Source organism: Musa acuminata, chromosome BXJ1-3, assembly GCF_036884655.1.
Source record: "Musa acuminata AAA Group cultivar baxijiao chromosome BXJ1-3, Cavendish_Baxijiao_AAA, whole genome shotgun sequence".
Lineage (NCBI taxonomy): Eukaryota > Viridiplantae > Streptophyta > Magnoliopsida > Zingiberales > Musaceae > Musa > Musa acuminata.
This window is the reverse complement of record NC_088329.1, coordinates 8,029,803-8,049,011: the sequence shown is the minus strand read 5'-3', so window position 1 is coordinate 8,049,011 and position 19,209 is coordinate 8,029,803. Positions and strand designations below refer to the sequence as shown.

The 19,209-nt window shown below is 41.8% G+C and overlaps 2 protein-coding genes and 1 long non-coding RNA gene across 3 annotated transcripts; 1 reads left to right on the top strand and 2 right to left on the bottom strand.

The window, feature by feature from the left end:
• The first annotated feature begins 359 nt into the window (after positions 1 to 359).
• LOC135620197 (uncharacterized) lies at positions 360 to 9,321 on the top strand. The gene is made up of 4 exons (XR_010489650.1): positions 360 to 516; positions 8,800 to 8,845; positions 8,942 to 9,006; positions 9,079 to 9,321. It is a non-coding gene; the product is annotated as an uncharacterized LOC135620197 (long non-coding RNA).
• A 274-nt stretch (positions 9,322 to 9,595) lies between these two features.
• LOC135620177 (FT-interacting protein 1-like) lies at positions 9,596 to 13,351 on the bottom strand. Its single transcript, XM_065122902.1, has one exon. The coding sequence runs from the start codon at positions 12,912 to 12,914 to the stop codon at positions 9,789 to 9,791; it is 3,126 nt and encodes a 1,041-aa protein (XP_064978974.1). The 5' UTR covers positions 12,915 to 13,351; the 3' UTR covers positions 9,596 to 9,788.
• Positions 13,352 to 13,415: 64 nt separating this feature from the next.
• LOC135620184 (uncharacterized) lies at positions 13,416 to 16,461 on the bottom strand. Its single transcript, XM_065122910.1, has 4 exons — positions 15,730 to 16,461; positions 14,688 to 14,971; positions 14,371 to 14,598; positions 13,416 to 14,291 (listed from the first exon to the last, which is right to left on the bottom strand). The coding sequence occupies exons 1-4, from the start codon at positions 16,127 to 16,129 to the stop codon at positions 13,851 to 13,853; spliced, it is 1,353 nt and encodes a 450-aa protein (XP_064978982.1). The 5' UTR covers positions 16,130 to 16,461; the 3' UTR covers positions 13,416 to 13,850.
• Positions 16,462 to 19,209: the final 2,748 nt, after the last annotated feature.

The window sequence follows — 19,209 nt, the reverse complement described above, 5'->3', positions numbered from 1 at the left end:
ATCTTTTTACACCTCTACACTGATACTGGCCTGATGGTCCCTTATCAGATTGACGTCTATCGTTGAGTCCTAAGCCCTTTGCTCATAAGTCCGTTGGATCTTCCTTACCCTCACATGCGCCTTTTGAATTGGACTACTCCATAGCTGACCTGGTAGTCCCTTATCAAATTGAGATTTACCATTTAGTTTAATTTTTGGATCGCAAAGTCAGGTTGCATGCTGACGACATAAATGAATCGGGTAGATCAAATCCAACGCTTGGATCTTCAATTTTGAATCTTGTCCGTGAGATCCAAATCCGTGAGATCCAGGTCCAAACCGGCCATCTCGGCAAGGAAGGGACGGTCATTAAACTCCCATCGACTGGCCCCTCCGATCGTTTTCCTCGCAGAGCTTGCCCACGCTTTACGGCTAGGGCTTCCGAGGTCCAAGATGTGCCCCATGCGTGTGAACTGCGCCATCAAAGCCAAGCATGGGCGAGAAGTAGCCTTGGGACAGTATCTAATTCGCTTTCGGGTTTTTTTGTCTCTGACTCACTCTTTTAATTTATGAGATATTTTGCTATTTTCTTTAAATTTAGTATTACATTATGATTGATGTATTTAAAGCAACCTTCTTTTCTTCTCCTTTTTTTTTCTTTCGGTCTCGATGAATATTCTATGCTGTACATTTTGATTAGAATTAAAGATATGATTTCGGTTCGTATTTGTTTGATTGTCGACGCGAATGTGTGGATTTTCGTATCAGATCGATGATAGGTATGCTTTTTTTTTAATGCTCTAATATAAGGATAAAATGTGGTGGTATTGGATGGTGAGGATGATTAAGCATGGCCTTGCTGGGTTGGTGTCGTACTCTAGTTTGGAATGGAAATCGCAGAGGCCGGTGTAGATACCATTGTCATTCTAGCTTTTCCAATTTACGAGTGGATACGAAAATTCTAAATTCATTTCCTGTTATTTTGCATTGGTTTATTTTGTCGTTATTACCTTTCTTTGAATTTGTTTTATTTCACAACGTTTCTGAATTGGAATGTAGTTAACTTAATTCATGTATTATTATTTGTTATCTAATACTAATTTCAGAATCTGTGTGAGGAATAACGTGTTATGACTTAAATTTTGAAGTAATTAGTGATATGAACATATTCCATGATGGGGCTGAGAGGATCGTGGGTCAATTGTATTGAGGTTATTTGAGCACGATGGGTTGCAGATCTTCCGGTGACTGCACCATTTCAGGGTTCTAAAGCATATGATTTTTCTTGGCCATGGTCACCATGGAAAATGGTGTTGGCATCTTCGATTTTGTCATTTATTTTTCTTTGTCCTTTCTTCCCTATTTTATAAATGAATTAGTGCATGAATGTCCTCTAGGTGGTTCATCATTGAGTTGTTCTTCTTCTAACATGGTCATGATAATTACTGATTAAAAATGGTAAAAAATTCGCAAGTGAGAGATCAACCAAGTCTCCTATGTGATTTTATGGTTGTTTTGATGTTTGATATTAGTAAATGAAGTTTTTTATTGTATGTTTTGCTTACTTCAAAAAATTTCTGTTCTTCAGCATGATGCTAGTTTTTTGGTCTCAATTTCTGGCTTTGTGTTTGTTTATTCTCGATTAGAGGAAAAGAATTTTTTTTTTTTGAATTGTCTAATCTTTTGCTAAAACGGTGTCAGTAGTGTACAATCATTTATTCTCAATGTTGTTGTATGAGATATTGGTACTATATCTGGATTTATAAATGCTTTGATATCCTTTTGTTCTATGTCACTTGCTCTTCAATAAGATATTGAATGAATTTCATTTTGGTTGATGCAACATGAATGAAATTATTGAGTGGTGAGACTAGTGTTAACAAAAAAGGTGGTCTGCATTCCAATCAAAATTGAAAATGTTCTTTTCTTTAAATAAGATAGTGTTATGTTGTGTCTTTAGTAATATTCCTTATGGTTATAGTTTGAGGGTTCCCATGTAAACTAGATGGAATTAGTTTCAATATCTTTTCTTCATGCTTAATTATTTAGGAAGTTGTACAAGAAAGAACAGAAGTTGCACTTGTTCTCGTAATCAACTTAATTTAACTAATGTCATTCTATCAGGAGCTTTTAAGCTCCTTTGTGTGGCATGAGCTGCATGTTATCATGAATAAATAGTAGTTTTTCAATAATTCTTTCAATTTAACGAATGTCATTTCATTGGGAGCTTTTCATTGTCAATCCAATACAAGGTATTAAATGAATAAGAAATTCAACCTTTATCTAATAATAATTCAATCAATTCTTCTAGGAAGTACCAGTAATAATATATCATTATAATATTTATCAAGTTCATATTACCTTGATTGAATGTCAACATTATTAAATAACCTTTATATTTCTTTCTACCAATCAATTAGAAAGACAATATCAAAATCTTTCATCTTAAATTCAACTAGATAGTCAAAACATCATTAGAATTAATAACTATGCAATAATCACAAATATGTATGACAATCACTTGTATGCTGATCCTTATGTCAAGTAATTATTCAACTTCCAAGACATATCATATTAGAAAGTAAACTCCCAAGTTGTTTTGTTTTAACAACCCTCTTAACTTAACATGATATAGGCTCTAATATTATAAATTGTAATGCCCCCAACCAGTGGAAAGCCGTGACCTATGTAACACCATAATTCTCATAAGTTTCTCTACGAGAATTGCAAAGCCTAAATCCATAGCACCATAATTCTCATAAGTTTCTCTACAAGAATTGTAAGGCCTAAACCCATACAAAACCCAAAACCTGAATCCATGCACTTAAACATAACTCAATCAGTCATCCTACAAAATATTCATAAATAACATTTATAACAAACCATACTTCCAAATACATACATAATAAGTTCACCACATAACATCCAAACAAACATACATTACATAGTCCCAAAAGTTAGAAACATTAAAACAACACATTTTCTTTCTTCAAGGGAGACTATAGACTTGGTATGAACATTTTTGACAATAGAGGTACGTGTAAACACAACTCGATAAGCATCGAAATTTATATGCTAGCTAGACTTATTACAAAAGAATATTTTCCTAAACTTTTATATTTTTCATGCATTTATAATTGCATTTAAAAATACACATAGATAACCTTCCTTTAAGATCAATACAAAATTTTTTTTATGCATTTCAAACCATAACCTTTTAACATATAAATGATATTGGATAAGTTTCAAAACACAATCATTTGAATATATTTTCATAATAAAAATCTAGGTCAATACACATCATTTAGGTGCAAAAGGATACCATTTACTAATTATAGATAAATATAATTAGCAGTTCACATCTAAACTTAAATAGTCATAACTATAGGGTACAAATCAAATGCTAACGACTATGATCATACTATATCCTATGATAAAATTCAGAACCATCTTTAACCCCTATGGTGTTGATAATGCATTTATTCCTATGTCAAAGTCTAGAAGCATAGAAGAAATTAGTTTCTATAATCATAACCAATGTATAACCTCATTGGTAAGGTCAGATTATAGCCAAACTCACTAAGCAATTAAAAACTACTAAAAATAATGTATCACCATATCTTTTCAATGAACATGTTATACATATCATTTCAAATCTGACAAATAATATATCATTTAAAATTATAATATTCAAATATTTTTTAATCATTTTAAATAAATGTAATATCGATGTAGATAATTTTTAAATTAATAATTCATTAACTCTTTCAAAACATATAATTTTATTGATTACAAATATATATATATATATATAATTAATTTTGTTTGTGGACTATTAGAATTGATATAATAATTAAGATCAATCATTCATCTTCTTCAATATAATAAAGAATAAATTCTAAAATCATATTATTGTCTATTTCTTCTTTCCTTTCTTAAGTGTGCTCATGTATTCTTATTCTTACTCTTTTTTCTTTTTCCCCACTCTAGGATCATATTATATTTGAAGGATTAAAACAAAATAATTAATAATTTTCTTTATTTTTTATTAGTAAAAAAGTATAAGAGCTCAAAAACATACATAAATATAACTTTTCTAGATCTAAAGTGACTCTATTGGTATAAAAATGAAATTTTGATAAAATCGTATATATATGTATATATGTATATGTATATATGCTCAAATTAATACTCTTTCCTCTTACGCACGACAATAAGTCACAGGCTTGCTGTGTGGCATTTTTTTTTAATTTTTTTCTTTTTACACTTTTCTTCCTCTTACTGTAATACCTTCCAAGACATGACACATCAAGTCGACGATGGTTTGCTATGACACTAACTTCCCCTTTATTTTTTGTTTTTTCTCTTCTCTTTCTTTTGTACCCTGTTTTCTCTATGTATAATAGAGTTCATACTTTGGTAGGACCTTTGTTTTCTATTCTTTCATTCATTTTTTTTTCCCCACTTCTCTCAAGCAATCAAGCCTATTCGTTCATAGCTACCTAATGATACTCCCTTTTTATTTTTTTTATTCATTATAAGATCAAATTATATACTAAATAGAGATCAAGATTCATATTAGATGGACTTATGATATAAACAGATTAAGATTTGTGCTTTCTATAATATAAAATTTCGATAAAGAAATAATAAAATAGATCATATAATAAAATGGATCATAATCCTTACCTAGATCAATCCTCCTTAGTACGATCTTAATCTCTTGCTATCAATACCAAGATGAAACCATATTTTCGATCCGGAGATCCCCAAGGAGAAAGTGTCTTCCGATGAGCAAAAGAGAGATGAGTTTCGAGAAATAAAAGATGTTATGCATTAAAATATCCTAATATATCATTTTTCTAAATGCCTTTTTTTGTAATATTAATTATGTGTAAGCCTTAAGGTATACAATTTCAAATAGTATCGCCCAGTACGATCGGTACGTACCAATCCGATGGCATACCGGTACACTGACCGTTCGCTACCGGATGGAACATGCTACAGTGCTACACTGTAGTAGTGCTAAAGTAAGAGGAAGAAATATTTAAAACCGCTCGGTAACAGTGATACAGTGCTCCAACAGTCAAATTGACCGTTGGAGCCCTTTCTCATAGTATTTAAACCCTTCTTCTCCCCTATTTCACTCCATTACATTCTCATACTCCCTTAAACTATCTCAAACTCTTTTTTTCTTATATTTGTGCTCTCCTAAACTCTACAAAACAACGATTTGTGAATTGAATCAAGGTTAATTTGGGATGATTAAAAGGAAGAACTTTCTAATCAACAGATTTGTTTACATAAGGACAATCTATAATGGACTGAAATACGAACCTTGCACAAGATATTCTTCAAAACCCGAAAAAGATATTAATACTATTCTTACCTAAGTTACATTGATTTTGCTAAACTTATGCTATTACTATATTTATTTCTAACTTAAAAACCCTATCCTAACTTTTTTTTTTCAGATAATTTCGGAAGGTTTTACACCTAAATTAAGTGTACCACTCGGTACGCCTTGGCGTACTGCTCGGTACACGGTACCGTACCATACCAAGCCAACCTCGAAACACCAATACGAGACGGTATTGCATACCTTGGTAAGTCTTATGAATATCATAAGATATACAATAAGTGGCAAATTGAGCTATAGACGTATTATATTATTTGAGGTTTTCAAACGTTGGAGCTCATGATGCCAATAGTTTTTTTTTTTTGGTATAGAGGGTAAGTAACGAAGGCGGGATTCGAGCCCAGAACCTTGTGATAAACTATCAAAGTGTTTACCTAACTGAAACCTTCACATGATGTCAGTGTTGAGGACATATATTCAAGATCCAGTTCATGTAATCCTTGCAATAAAGATTTATCATATGAGGAGCAACCTATGTTGATAGAAATAACCAAATTTTAAGAAGAATGATAATATTATATGATAAGATGTCATGGAGTAATCATAGTGAGGTATTAGGGTATTTAGAGGTTGATCAATTATCCTTAACTATTTTTTAATTCAGGAATGTTAAGTTTAGAGGAATAAACTTATTCTTTCAAGGAAAATGTAACACCCATAAGATTTATTTGGGACATAAGTGCAATTAGTATTACCAAGGAGGGTATATTTGAAAAAAATGAGGTATTAGGGTGTTTTAGTGCATAACATGTATTGGTTTCCTCGAAAGTCGTCTCTCTTCTGCTTATGGGAAAAAACTCTTTCCTTGGGGATCTCTAGAACAAAAATAAGACTTCATCTTGGGATCGAAAGATTAAGATTGCACCAAAGAGTATCGATCTAGGTAAGCATTATAATATTCTTTTATGATTTCTTCATCAAGGTTTTAAATTATAGAAAGTAAGGATCTTGATCTGTTTATGGTAAAGTTCAATGTAATATGAATCTTGATCATTGTTTGGTATATAATTTTATCTTATAATGATTAAAAAAGAGAGTTAAAATGGAGTGCTATCGGGGAATAAGCTTGGTTGCTTGAGTGAAGATGTAAGAAAAAATGAGTCTGAAGAAAGAATGAAAAGAAAAGAAAAGAAAAGAAAAGATGCGGTACCATAATGTGAGCTCGATTATACATAGAGAAGAGAGGGTACATGAGGCAAGAAAGAGAAAAAAGGAAAGAAGAAAAGGGAAGTTGGTGTCGCACAACAAGCCATCGTCGACTTGATATGACGTGTGGGAAGGTATTACAACAAGAAGAAGAGAAGTGCAAAGGAAATATTAAAAAAAAATGACCAGTCGTAGTAAGCCACAGTGCCAGACAGCAAGCTCTTGGCTGCTGTTGTGCATGAGTGGCAAGAATGACATAAAGAAAATAAAAAGAAGAAATTGAAAAAGCATGTGATTTTACTGAAGTCTCATTTTTATATCAAGAGAGTTACTTTAAATTTAGAAAATTATATTTATGTATGTCTTATGATAAAAGTAGATCCGATTATAGATTAATTGATTTTAATGTAATATTATATTAGAGAGGAAAAAAAAGAAAAGAGAAGAATAAGAATAAAATATTACTATTAAGGAAGGAAAGAATAAAGGAATAAATTAAAGATTAATATAATTTTAGGTTTTTATTTTTTATTATATTGATTTATGCTATTTGAATGATTTGGGAAAAGAGGAAGAATCTTAATTATTGTGTTGGTTTTAATAGTCTAGATAAGTGTCCGATGATTCTGTTTGGTTTATTTACAAAAGTAATAATATATATGTTTTCAACCAATAAAATTATATGATTTGCAAGTGTTAAATCAATTACTTATTTTTGAACATATATATGTCAATATTACATTTGTCTAAAATGATAAGAAGATGTCTGATAATTGTAGTTTTAAATAATATATTATGCCAAATTTGAAATGATATGCTTATGATCTTATTCATTGAAAAGATATTTTCAATTGTTTAGACAGTCTGGATGTTATCAATGGGGTTTTTGTTTATAAGTTCAAAAACTAGTTTCTTCTGGGCCTTCACATAAGGGCAGATGTATTACCAACATCACGGGGGTTAAACATGGTTCTTGATCTTGTCTGGATTTATGACTTTTGTTCTAATATGTAGTCTCAGCTATAGTTATGATTATACATGAGCTGAGATTTGATCACTTAGTTATAAAAAGTTATGATTTGAAATGCATATGAAGTTTATGTTTTGATCTTTTATAAGTATAAAGGGTAGTTTGTGTATTTTTAAATGCAAGTATTAATGCATAAAAAATATAGAATTTTAGAAACATATTATTTTGTAATAAGTCTTGCTAGCATATGAGTTTCGGTATTTACTGACCATTGTTTGTTCATAAAAATTTTTTGGATCACGTCTATGGTTTCGCTTGGAGGAAATAAAATGTGTTGTCTTAATGTTACTAATTTTTAAGACTCATGATGTAATAAGTTTTTGTTTGGATGTTATGTGATAAACTTATTATATATTGTATTTATGGATTTTTTATGAGATTGCTGATTGAGTTATCTGATGAACTAGCAATTCTCGTAGGAAAACTTATGAGAACTGCAGCGTTTTACTGTTCCCGGCGGTCCTGACTCTCCGTTGGTTTGGGGGCATTATAGTTAGCGATCACAACCCTCGACTAGTTTGTTGCTTTGTAAATCTTCCTCTCCTTAATCCACATTCCGAAGCTTATTGACTACAGGCTCTCTTGAAATGGTTTCATGGTGGTAGTACTTCTGCATGATCTTAACATATCTTAGTAGTCGAATCCATTGTTAGTATATTGAGCTTATGCACTTGTGATTGTCTAGCGTTAAGCATTCTATGAATTCAATTGGTACGTTGTCAAGGTTGAAAACATGTGCAATCTCATTGAGTCGCATGTATAACATAACCATCAAAGTTTTACAAGCATTGGTTAAAATGTCAGAAATCTCTGCAACCTTGACAAGTTCTATGCCTAGCGCAGCAAGTAAACTGCATGTAGGTGTTTCTCATGCCATGAATTGTGACTGGCCCCAACCCTCAGAGGACGCTAGTAAGATTTTGGTTGTGGTGAATAATGTTTGATGTCTAGTAAGCATTTTTTTTGTTGGCTCTGGTGTTGATAAACATGTTCTTGATAAACCTGACCCTGAAAGGTAATTTTGATTTTGTTCAAGAAATTGCAGAAACAAAATTATGATATGAACATAAAACATCAGATTACTCTAGATTCCTCCCTTGCTTCATTACTGAGATCTTGTTGATTCTTCTTATTGACATTTATTATATCCATCAGTTTCCAGGTTGTCTTTTCTTTTTTACCAATGTATTTGTTGGTAGTGCATCATTGTATTGGCCTGCTGCAGGGCCCTTCAAGATCGATGGAAGACTTATGCTGTTCCCCGTCGTCACGTAAGTTTAAGTTTATGTTATCCAAACGGCCATCGAGATTGATATTTCTGGTATTGAAGTTGAGTTAATTTGAAGACAATTATTTCGTCAAAACAGGAAGACTAAGAACCGAAGGGAAATTCTTTGAACCATAGGAGACTCGTCTGCAATGGGCTCTACCGGTAAGATTTACTACATTTTTTGGATGCTCGATCCATTGCTCATTTTACAACTTGCTTTTCGTCGAAATATAGGAAACTCCTGCCATTGATCGAAGCCAACGAAGCTGTTCCAGACGTGTTCAGCCCAACCTCGGTGCCAGGTTTTCTCTGTACCACATGAGCTTGTCTTCTATATGTGAGAAATAAGATATCTCAAGGCCTCAACTTAATGATTAATGATGCAAGTGGACATGTTCCTATTAGCATTTTCCTATTCTTGCAACATTTAGTTCGTCATTTGTGTTGCGATGATAAAGATAAAGGACATGTTCTGTCTCTCTTAGTGGTATATTATCTTTGAGATTCCTTCATCACGAGCATCGCTTTTCGAGTTAGTAAACTATATGTTTTGAACCTTATTCTATCTAATCCATCAAAGCCAAAGCATAACTAAGTGGAGTAAGAAAGTATATATAATTTGTGTAGGCTCGTCGTAGTTTAATGCTTTTATTCAGCTCTTTTTTTGATCCTCCTCATTTATCAATGTTGCTGGCGGGCGAGAATAAGGATTGGGTTAGTCCTCAGTTCATCTTCTCATGACCGGTGAAAAGAGCTTGGAATAGAAAGGCTTATATCACACGGCAAGCGTGAGGTCACACGTTATGGCATCAGCTTCTTACAACAGACAGACCAAATAAGTTTTAACAACCCACACATCATTTGACAGAACATCCCACGACAAAGTTGACTACTAACACTACCAATACCAAATCTTATATGTTGTTTGACTCGGCATCATCGTCTCACAGCATGCTGTCGATCCGCGAAGGAAGCCTCTTGAAGAAATTGCCGGGCACCGACGGCAGCTTGCTCCTGAACCTGGGGTGGCGCAGCACGTACACCCCTGCCATCAGTGCCACCCCCGGGAATGGAGTCACATAGAGCAACACCGCTGCAAGCAAGCAGAAGAGTACGAATAGACTGGTGGCCCGCGGATCCCTCCAGCTCAATAGAGACTGAAACCTCTCCCCCTGCGTCGCCAAGTCGCCCACCACCGTCTGTATTCTCCCCGCCACGCTCCGGAGCCGGTCGTACCTCATCCGGGCCAGGTCATGCGGCTTCGACGTCGGAAACGTGTCGAACTCCTCGTCCAGTTCGTCGGGGTGTATCGCCTCCGCCCACGACAGCTTCGTGTCCATGTGGGGCGGGAGCCTAGGCCTGAACCTGTAGTTCCACAACCCGATCAGAAACATGTAGAGGAACATGGTCGGCAGGATCAGTTCCGGGTAGCAGATGAGTATGAGAAACAAGACATGGACGAGGAGGGTGGTGATGGGATTCTTCCAGTGGCACACGTCGTCCAGCCACCGCAACATTCCGATGGTCCCCGAGAGCAGCGACATGATCCGGAAGAAGTTGGCCTTGCTCCTCCTCATGCTCCACATGTGGGAGTCCACATCCAGCATGTACTCCACCGCCTCCTTCCGCAGCGGTGGCTCCGCTCGCCCCAGCCTCGTTGCCACGATGCCCATCGCCTGGTACCGCAGGCTGTCCACTTGGCCGATGGTGAAGGGATGCACGTAGTGCATCTTCGGGAGAAGCGGGTGGCCGTAGAGGTAGATCACGCTTGCCAGGGACAAACATGTGAAGCGCACTGCCAGGTGCAGCTCCCCCATCTTCTTCACCCCGGATGGCTGGAGAACGACGAGGGGGTATGCGTGCGTGTAGATCCGATCCATCTCCAGGGTCGATAGCCGGATCCTCACCTTGCCAATTCTCATGTCCCGCGCTGCTCCACCTCCTCCCGCGGGCTTCTCGTTGCCTCCCAGATGACAGTTATCGAACACTCCGAGCGTGATCACGGTGCAGGGATCGTAGACCTCCCATGTGTACTGCTCGTTCCATTTCGGGCTGGCACTGTCGATGATCGTTCTGGTTCGGACCCATTTCTGGCCGTATTTGGCGACGCAGTACGCGTCCGTGATGCCTCTGCCGTCCTTCATCTTCATCGGAATCAATCCTTGGGCACTAAGGATGCCTACTTCAAGTACCCCAATAGGTTGCTTCCACAGCTGCCGCGCCGTCGGACGGGTGTCGCTGATGTACATGGTGGACTCATCCATCACGTGGTAGGCTCCTTCGAGGCAAACGCGGAGATGGATCCTGCTCGAGAACTTGAGCTCCTTTCGCCGGTCACCCTCGAGCACCCCAAACCCGAACCTCTCCATGTTGAACCATCTGGAATGAACCGGTCGGTGGTCGAGTCGCTTCTCGAACAGTGTCAACGGCAGGACGATCCTCCCGAGCAAGTCATCCTTGGTGTGGTGCACGCGATCTTCGACGGTCAGCACCAGGTGTTCTTCGAATGGCTCGGCCGCCACGAAAACGAGGTCTTCGTTCCACATCGGACTCATCGTCCTTGTGGGACAAACTCTGGTTTTGAGCACCTGGTTGCCGACCTGTGCCTTGACAAACACCTCCGGGGGGCGGCTTCCGTCGTTGGGCTGCACGTCCTGGGCTTCGATGACGTTCACTCTGAGGTACCAGAGCTTGGGAGAGACGTAGACCTTGGATCGGATGTTGGACACCCCCTCGCCTTGCACGGTGGCCGCATCAGAGTGCCACGCATCCGGGAAGGCCTCGTCCGCCTGCGTCCCCATCCACACCGCCAGCATGATCTCGCCCCGCACTTTGCCGTCCCCCCTGCGGTCCTCCAGCCGGTACCACTGGGGGGCTAATGGGCTATCAGGAGGCACTCGCGTCGGCACCTCATTGAGATCGAACACCACCCTGCCGATGTAGTCGTCCCGTGCCGCCACCTCCTTGTCCTTCACATAAACTTCGAGGACCGTCGATTGGATGCGCTCCTTGGAGAAGGCGAACGCCTGGTTCCATTCAGGGCTGCTTTTCTTGTCGAAGTGTTTGGTGATGCCCTTGTAGTTGCCCAGCTTCACTTCGACATAAGGGTCGCAGCTGCCGGTGATGGCGTTGGGGGGCAGGTCCTTGGCCTTGACAACGCGCACATAGAGGTAGTACATTTGTTCGACGAGGTCATAGGTACTCGTGAGCTTGTCGCCACCGCCGACCATGCCCATCCATCCCACTCTCCTCGCATGCGGCCACCGCTCCCCGAGCTGGGGGCTGGTATCCTTGAGCTTGTACTCCTCTGCGCGGCTCGGCTGGGCCTGCCCGTAGTGAACTTGCTGGAATGCCATGATCGGCACCACAGGCACAGTGGCAGGGCTCTGCTGCTCGACGGATTTCCCCGGCTGCGGCGAGACCTGATGCTTGTTGATGCAATAAGTGGTCTCTAGCTTCACTTCAGTTGGTCTTTGGTTCAACTCTGCTTCTTCAGTAGCAGCTGGCTTTGGGTCAGTGGATAAAGAAGTAGTTTCAACTGCAAGGGCTTCGGTGGGAGCAGCAGGATCGATTGTGCTATTAGTGGCGGTTGTCTTGCTGGTAATGGTATCAGATTCAGTGACAGCAGAGGTTGGACAGTTGTGGTTTGTGGGAGAAAGTGGAAGAGGCGGAGGAGACTTTGGTTCAGGGGAGATGTAGAGTTTCAGTGCAAGATCACCTTTGATGGAAGAAAAAAGCCACTTCTTCTCCAACTGGAACCTTTGAAGGATTTCCTCACCTTGCCTGACGATGTTTGCGCCGTGTACTCTCACCCTCCCGAGGAAATTGCGGCTAGGGAAGGTCTTGCGCTCGTTGTACACGCAGGCCTCGACGCTCTGCTTGGGGAGGATGTCAGGGTCGTGGAGGCGGAAGGAGAGCTTCTGGTTCCACACGGGGTTGAGGTCCTTGTGAACGGTTCGAGTTCGGCTACGCTGGTTGCTAAAGTCCACCTCCACGAACGCACTCGATGAGCCTTCACCGTCCTTGGGCATAAGATCATGGGCGTCCACCACCTCCACCACCAGCATCATGGTCCTGCCTTCCCGCCAATATTCTCGGCTTATGTTGCCGGGAACGCAGCCCGGAAGTGCCCCACCCCCGGGAAACTTAACCTTGATTTCCAAGCAAAGTAGGTGACAGCGAATACTTCTCCTTTCTTTCGGTGTATGGATGGTGGCGTGCTTTGGCCAGGAAGATGACTCCTTTCATGGAGAAGCCGTCTTTGTGAGCAAGCATGAGACATAAAGGTGCCGAAGAAGGCCGACCTCGGGCTGTATTTAAAAGATGAAAGCGGAGGGAATAAAGACACCATGATGGTGGTGGGTTGGTGGCCGCCTTAACTTAATCGCTGATGGACTGAACTCTCGAGAGGTTAATGGAGCAGCCATCACTGCCGGTTCGCCGATTAGCTTCGGTGAGTTCATTGAGCGACTCAGCTAGCTCTTAATGGCTACACCATTTCTTCTTTGGACGCCGGTTCCAAGGGTAAAACCAAGGCGGGATCCAAAGCAAAGCAAAAGATGCAGAACTCTTAAGGCTTTTAGATCATGGCGGGGAAGCTTTAGACAGAGAAGCTTTATTCTGTCTGTTTGATTAAACAGTGTACATGCTCTGTTACCATCTCATTTCCTTGGGGCCAACACTATCTCTGGGCTAAGCACGACGTCCAAGAAGCGTATCCTTCAGCCCAAATCAATTTGTGATTCTGATCTTATAGCTCCATGAAAGGTTGACTGCTTCACTTTTCAACTCAAAGCACAGTCATACAGCTTATAGATTACAAAGGTAACTGATGATCTAACCTCACTCGGACTAATCTGTGACACGCACACACACGCACACACACGCACGCACGCACGCACAGCTATAGAAGTAATATATATGGGAGGAACAGATCTGCTCTCAACTCACTGAAACTGATATATACAATGGAGGAGGCGATCGTGCGAAGTGGTCGGACTCGGCTGCTATGACAGGCAGATTTCATTAAACCTGAATGAAACGTCGCCTGCAGTGTCCCTCTCGAGCCCTATCTTAGATGCATCAGCGACAACGAGATGCACCGGCAGTTCAGCCGTTGATGGAGGTAATGGGACACAAAGTGGCGGCGCCGCGTTGTACCGCGCGACCGCACCAGCTGATGCCTGCTCCCACAGCAGAACATGAATTCGGATGGGCTTCAACGCATGCGTATGCAACGACAGCTTGTGGCCGAGCGAGATGGTGTCGAAGCAACGAATGGCTCCTGCCGAAGACACCATCCACGGGAGGACTTTCTCGTTGGACACCCTTGAGATCACTAGCAGCTTGGACGAGTTCCGTGCTCGTCTGAACAGATCTCCGAGGCCCGATCGTGTTGAAGCTGCTTCATTGTCACTTTCATCTACCGAAGAAATGTGGATGAAACCCTGTCAAGAATGCAGCTCGAGTCAGGTTATGATCTCGTGCTTCGGCCAGGTAGAGAGAGAGAGAGAGAGTACAGCAAACCTCTTCGGTGCGGCTTATCGTTAAGCCCAACTTCGTGTCACCTTCTTGAAGCCTAATGTCTACTGCCAGTTCCCCAGCGGCTGGGGTGTACCAAAGCCGGACTGCCTTCACCACTCCAATGTCGACCCCATGGTAGTCCTCGAACCCATAAAGGCTAGCATTTGCGAGATTTGAGAGGTCCGATAGTGATCCACTATTCACGGTTGCAGAGGCAGTCTCCCCAGATATCTGTGGGAAAACAATGCGAGACTCCCTAGCATATCCATCAGCTGGTGTAAGTCATTCCAGCAATCCATGGATGGCGTCGATAAGATTACCTTGGTTAGGAGAGCCTCGGTCTGGACGTTCATGAACTCGATGGGGACTCCTGAAGTCTGAGAGGAGCAGAGCCAAGCATTTGCACGGGCCAAGGTGTCTTGCAGGGAGTTGTAGCGGGAAGCGAGCGGGTCCAATGCCTTGGGAAGAATCAGCATCGAGAGGAAGCAGCTTGAGTTGGAAACTGGGAGAAACTCCTGCATCTTCTTTTCCCAATTGTACGGAACATACCCATCCTGAAGCTTGGCAGTGCTCAGCGCACACACCACCCTCGAGCTCCTTGAACCTTGAGAATGAATGAGATTATTGGTGGTGGTTTCAGAATTTTCATGGCTTGGCAACAACTCCTCATATTTCATGCATTATATTCATCTTTCATTAAGGTAGGTAGTAACTTCTAAATACATCCAAATTATGGAGTCAACGAGATGGTTTATGTGCTTGAATGATAGCTGAAATTTTGACCAACTCCTGAAAAAGTGATTCACATTTTGGTCAAGATTTTGAGACACAACTGTTTTCCGACATCCCGGTTTGAATCTTATGGTATATATACTATTGCTAGCTTGGCAATTATCCTAACAAAATGGAATCCAGTATTGCACATGAGAGTAAGAGTATAAAAAGGAATCTTCGCTCAATACAAAGCTGTATGAATCTCGTTCAAGATAGGATACAGAAGTATAACCTTTTAATTATAGTCATGCAAAGGAACATGTCAATGATATTTGAGGTTTTTTCTGTATAGATTTCCCATAATTGATCTAAACTTGAGGTTCTTCCAACGACTACAATCTTCTACGATATAGTAGGTTAATTACTTAACTAACAGGATAATAAAGAAACTATATTATCTGTGGTATAGCTTGTAATTGAATTGAATTGAATTAAAGTGGAGTTTGCAGATTAAATGAAGAAATTTGGTGCCTCGTGCCAACAAGTCCATGCTAAAGAATCAGTAAGAATAATATGCCCTGTCCAACTTGGAAGGTGAATTCATAGTGATCTCTGTGGGTGGGAGTCATAAGAGGACAGAGGCCGTACCCTGCAACGCTATGCACTCGCTCTCCATGCGGTCTACGAACCTGACGGCGTAGTTGGGGTCGCGGATGCAGCGCAACGCGTACTGGCGCCGCCCTGCTGCGCTGTGGGGCACGATGCAGGCCTGGAGTTCCGCCGCTGCGCCGCCGCAACGCCGGACCCTGACCTCGATGGACGTGTCCCCGCGCTTGAAGGCTGAGTGGAGCAGCTTCTGGACCCCGCTCTTGCCGCCTTTGAACGGGGAGTGGACGGCCGGAGATCCTCCGATCTGGATCTCCTCCACCACGTCCCCGGTCTGCAGCATGTCCCCGCACCACTCCTCCGCCTTGGAGCTTCCCGCCACGCACTCGATTGCCACCACCGCGGCCCGCTCTGACGACTGCCGCAGGCGGTCCATTCTCATCCCCGTCGTCCTCGCTCCCTCTAGCCACACCAATCCTCCCAGTATCGGAGAAGAAGAAGAAGAAGAAGACGAAGAAGGACGTGAGACCAAAAAGCCTGTCACCGAGAAATTCTTCTTTGAATCGAATTCAATGGAGATTCCTGATCTTAGAAAGAGAGGCAGTCTCTAAGAGAGAGAGAGAGAGAGAGAGACTTGGGCTTTGGAGGCATAGTAAATGCAGTGCTGAGCTAAAATAGTACAATTGTCGGAGATGACGGAAGAGTGCGGCCGGGGATGGATTTTTCCTACACCCATCAGGTTAAGGAACAGCTTTTTCCGCTCGCTCACAGCGGCCGCGCTCCCAACGTCTCGTCCCAGTGCCAAATCCTCTGTGGGATTGGCCTTGGCGATTGGGGAGAACCGGTCGTCCGTGTCTCGGGCGTGACGGGGAACCGCGCCAGGGTTAGGGGCGGCTAGTGTGGGGACGCCTCGCGATCGCAGTCGTTGATGACTTGGAGCGGGTACACGGTTTCGTGCAAAGCTGATCTCCGATGGCAACCGTTGGATCTTGGTGGCCCAACAGAATGGCGCGAACACGGCTCGCGTGCGCCGATGGGGCCCACCGCCACTAGAAGGCGTGGAATCGAGAAACCCATGAGCCGTTCAGACGTGGGAGACGGTTCGCGGTTCCACCACAGGATCGACATGCAGAACGATCACCGACGTCCGTATAAATTGATGATCAAACGAAATGGACGGTAGATCGCCGAAATCGACAGAAATGTCACGGGAAGTGAACTCACCAGCTCGTGGACGGCTCGGCTGGCGCTTACGTTTCCTCTGTGCCTTCGCCGCCTGCGGTTGCTGGCAAGGGTGGGGCCACTCCGTTCGTGCGTTGGCACGGTGTTCTCCGTCTGGTTAGCCTCACCCGGGTGTGTTCGTCGAGCGCCTGCAAGGCAGTTGGTCAACGATCAAAAGTCATCATAAACAAGTATAAAAAATGAAAGAAAAAGGAGAGAAAATTTGTATAGACGACGGAAGGTATGTTGTCAGCGTTCGCTTTGCTCTCTCGTGGGTGTTGCTGTGCGGCGGATGCCACACGCCGGGAAACAGGGAAGCAAAACGTGAAGGGAAATGGATAAGAAGGACAGAACTCGTATTGGTCAATGGAAAAGGGAAGAAAAAGAAAAAGAAGAACGAAAGATGAGAATGCGGGGGAACGATCAAATAAGTGCCGAACAGCTAACTAAGAAAGCGAGAGAATAGGTGGAAACAGTCGAAGCAACGCACAAAATCTTAGATCAAAAAGTTGGCCAGCAGTCTCCTCCTCAATTATAATCTGTCCTAAAAACGGATGTTTACATCCCTACTCGATGAGGAATGGCTCGAGAGAAGTCTGTGCCATTTCCCAACAGTATAAGGTTGGGCTTGACGAAGGCAATGATGGTGGGACGACACGCGTTGAGAGTGATGATGAGAATTATCAGTGATCTTGCTCCAATCGTTCCCGGAGACTGTCGTACTTGCCAGACTCTCGTCTGCAGTCTTCACTTGCATGGCTAAGTTAGCTTGTAAGATGCTTACTCCCAATGTCGACACTTGTATATTTGGGAATACCAACAAGAATACGAGCCATGAACGGCGACACTCGAAAAGCTGCTTGTTTGGCCTGGAAAGAGTAGCATGTGAAATCTTTATGACAGTCTTGAGTTCTCAGGTGTAATGTTTCAGTAGTAGGATGCATGTCTCTCAGCTTGATTTTTCTATCTGATTTGGATGGCTCAATGGTTTAGGCATTTCTTCACAGCTTTTATTTGTGGGTCAACTACACAAGACTTGTTGAATTATTATTCTAAGCTTTATGAATTTGAAGGCACTGCGCAATGTTCGCTTACTTTTCAGCTTAGGTTGAAAGTGAACTAGTCTCTGGAAGCTTTACAAGAATCAAAAATGGCTGCAACAAACATGCAAAGAAGTATGCTCGTATTCCCATTGATGTGCTTCCATTACTTGACATCATGCTTCCTCCAAAGTATCTGTTTGCAGCCCAAGTGTTTTCGTCAAACCGTAATTTAGCTCCAGAAGCCTACCGTGCTACATATATTACTCCCCGTTGACTGCCAATGGCTGAGTTCATGGACTTTCTTCTTCCTCATGGGAGCTTCATCGGAACTTTACATGGAAACTAGGAAGGATGTCTCGAGTGATGGAAGCCGACATTGTTTGTCAGTGATCGCTACCCGGTTGATGTCTTCTAGTACTTTTTCCTTTCGAGCGACTTCGTCAAGATTGGCTGTGCTTGTGCTAGCGCAACATGCAATTTTCTGTAGCATCACACTCGCCTTCAAAAGCTTAACTCGGGAAGTTGACTTACATGCGCAAGTCACAGACAAGGCAAACATTTCTTCGTGGAACCCTATCTACTGAATCTGTTACTGGATTAACGTGACACCATTTTGTATTGATTTCCCACTCCACTCTCACTCTTAATGTAGGAAATAGTTGAGAAAATTGTTTTCTGTGTCGCATCGACTCTTCTTTTCATGTCTCTTCTTTGTTGTTGTCAGATATTATGACGAGGGCGCCTCTTCTTTTCATTGTCTGTTCCTTGAAGGCCTTTATTTTGTTCTAAATGAGAATAGCAGAGTCCAATTGTGGGAGTTCAAGACTTCCTTGGATTCAATAGCATGACTGCAAATCCCAGTGAATTGGATGAGCACTTTGTGTTTCGCCGATGTGATGAAGCTCCTGCATCCTACTGCAAGAGACCTAAATTGGTCTGACCGCAGGAGCTCTCTCTGTAACATGTTTCTCATGCTTGGATGGGCAATGGCCTGCTTGAAGGCAATGGATACGTACCACCTTTATCTCTTCGATCTGGCGATAATCATGTGAATCTTCCGGCAACACTTGACAGCTACCATCGCCTCTTTGTGCTTCCCTTCCATGTCGCTGATGTTTATTGGTATTGACCATTGGACGTCGCTCCTGCCGTGTAAACTTCTCTATCACTATATCTACCCTCCACATTTAACCCAAGCAAGAGGCGGATATCTCTGTCTCTGTCTCTCTCTCTCGCGATACTTCTGCCCTCGAATAAA

Coding starts and splice junctions, on each gene's coding strand:
- LOC135620184 (XM_065122910.1), bottom strand. CDS start 16,129: ATGAGAATGGACCGCCTGCGGCAGTCGTCAGAGCGGGCCGCGGTGGTG. Junction 14,599..14,687: donor CCGAGGCTCTCCTAACCAAG/GTAATCTTATCG, acceptor GTTTTCCCACAG/ATATCTGGGGAGACTGCCTC. Junction 14,292..14,370: donor CGATAAGCCGCACCGAAGAG/GTTTGCTGTACT, acceptor CATTCTTGACAG/GGTTTCATCCACATTTCTTC.
- LOC135620177 (XM_065122902.1), bottom strand. CDS start 12,914: ATGATGCTGGTGGTGGAGGTGGTGGACGCCCATGATCTTATGCCCAAG.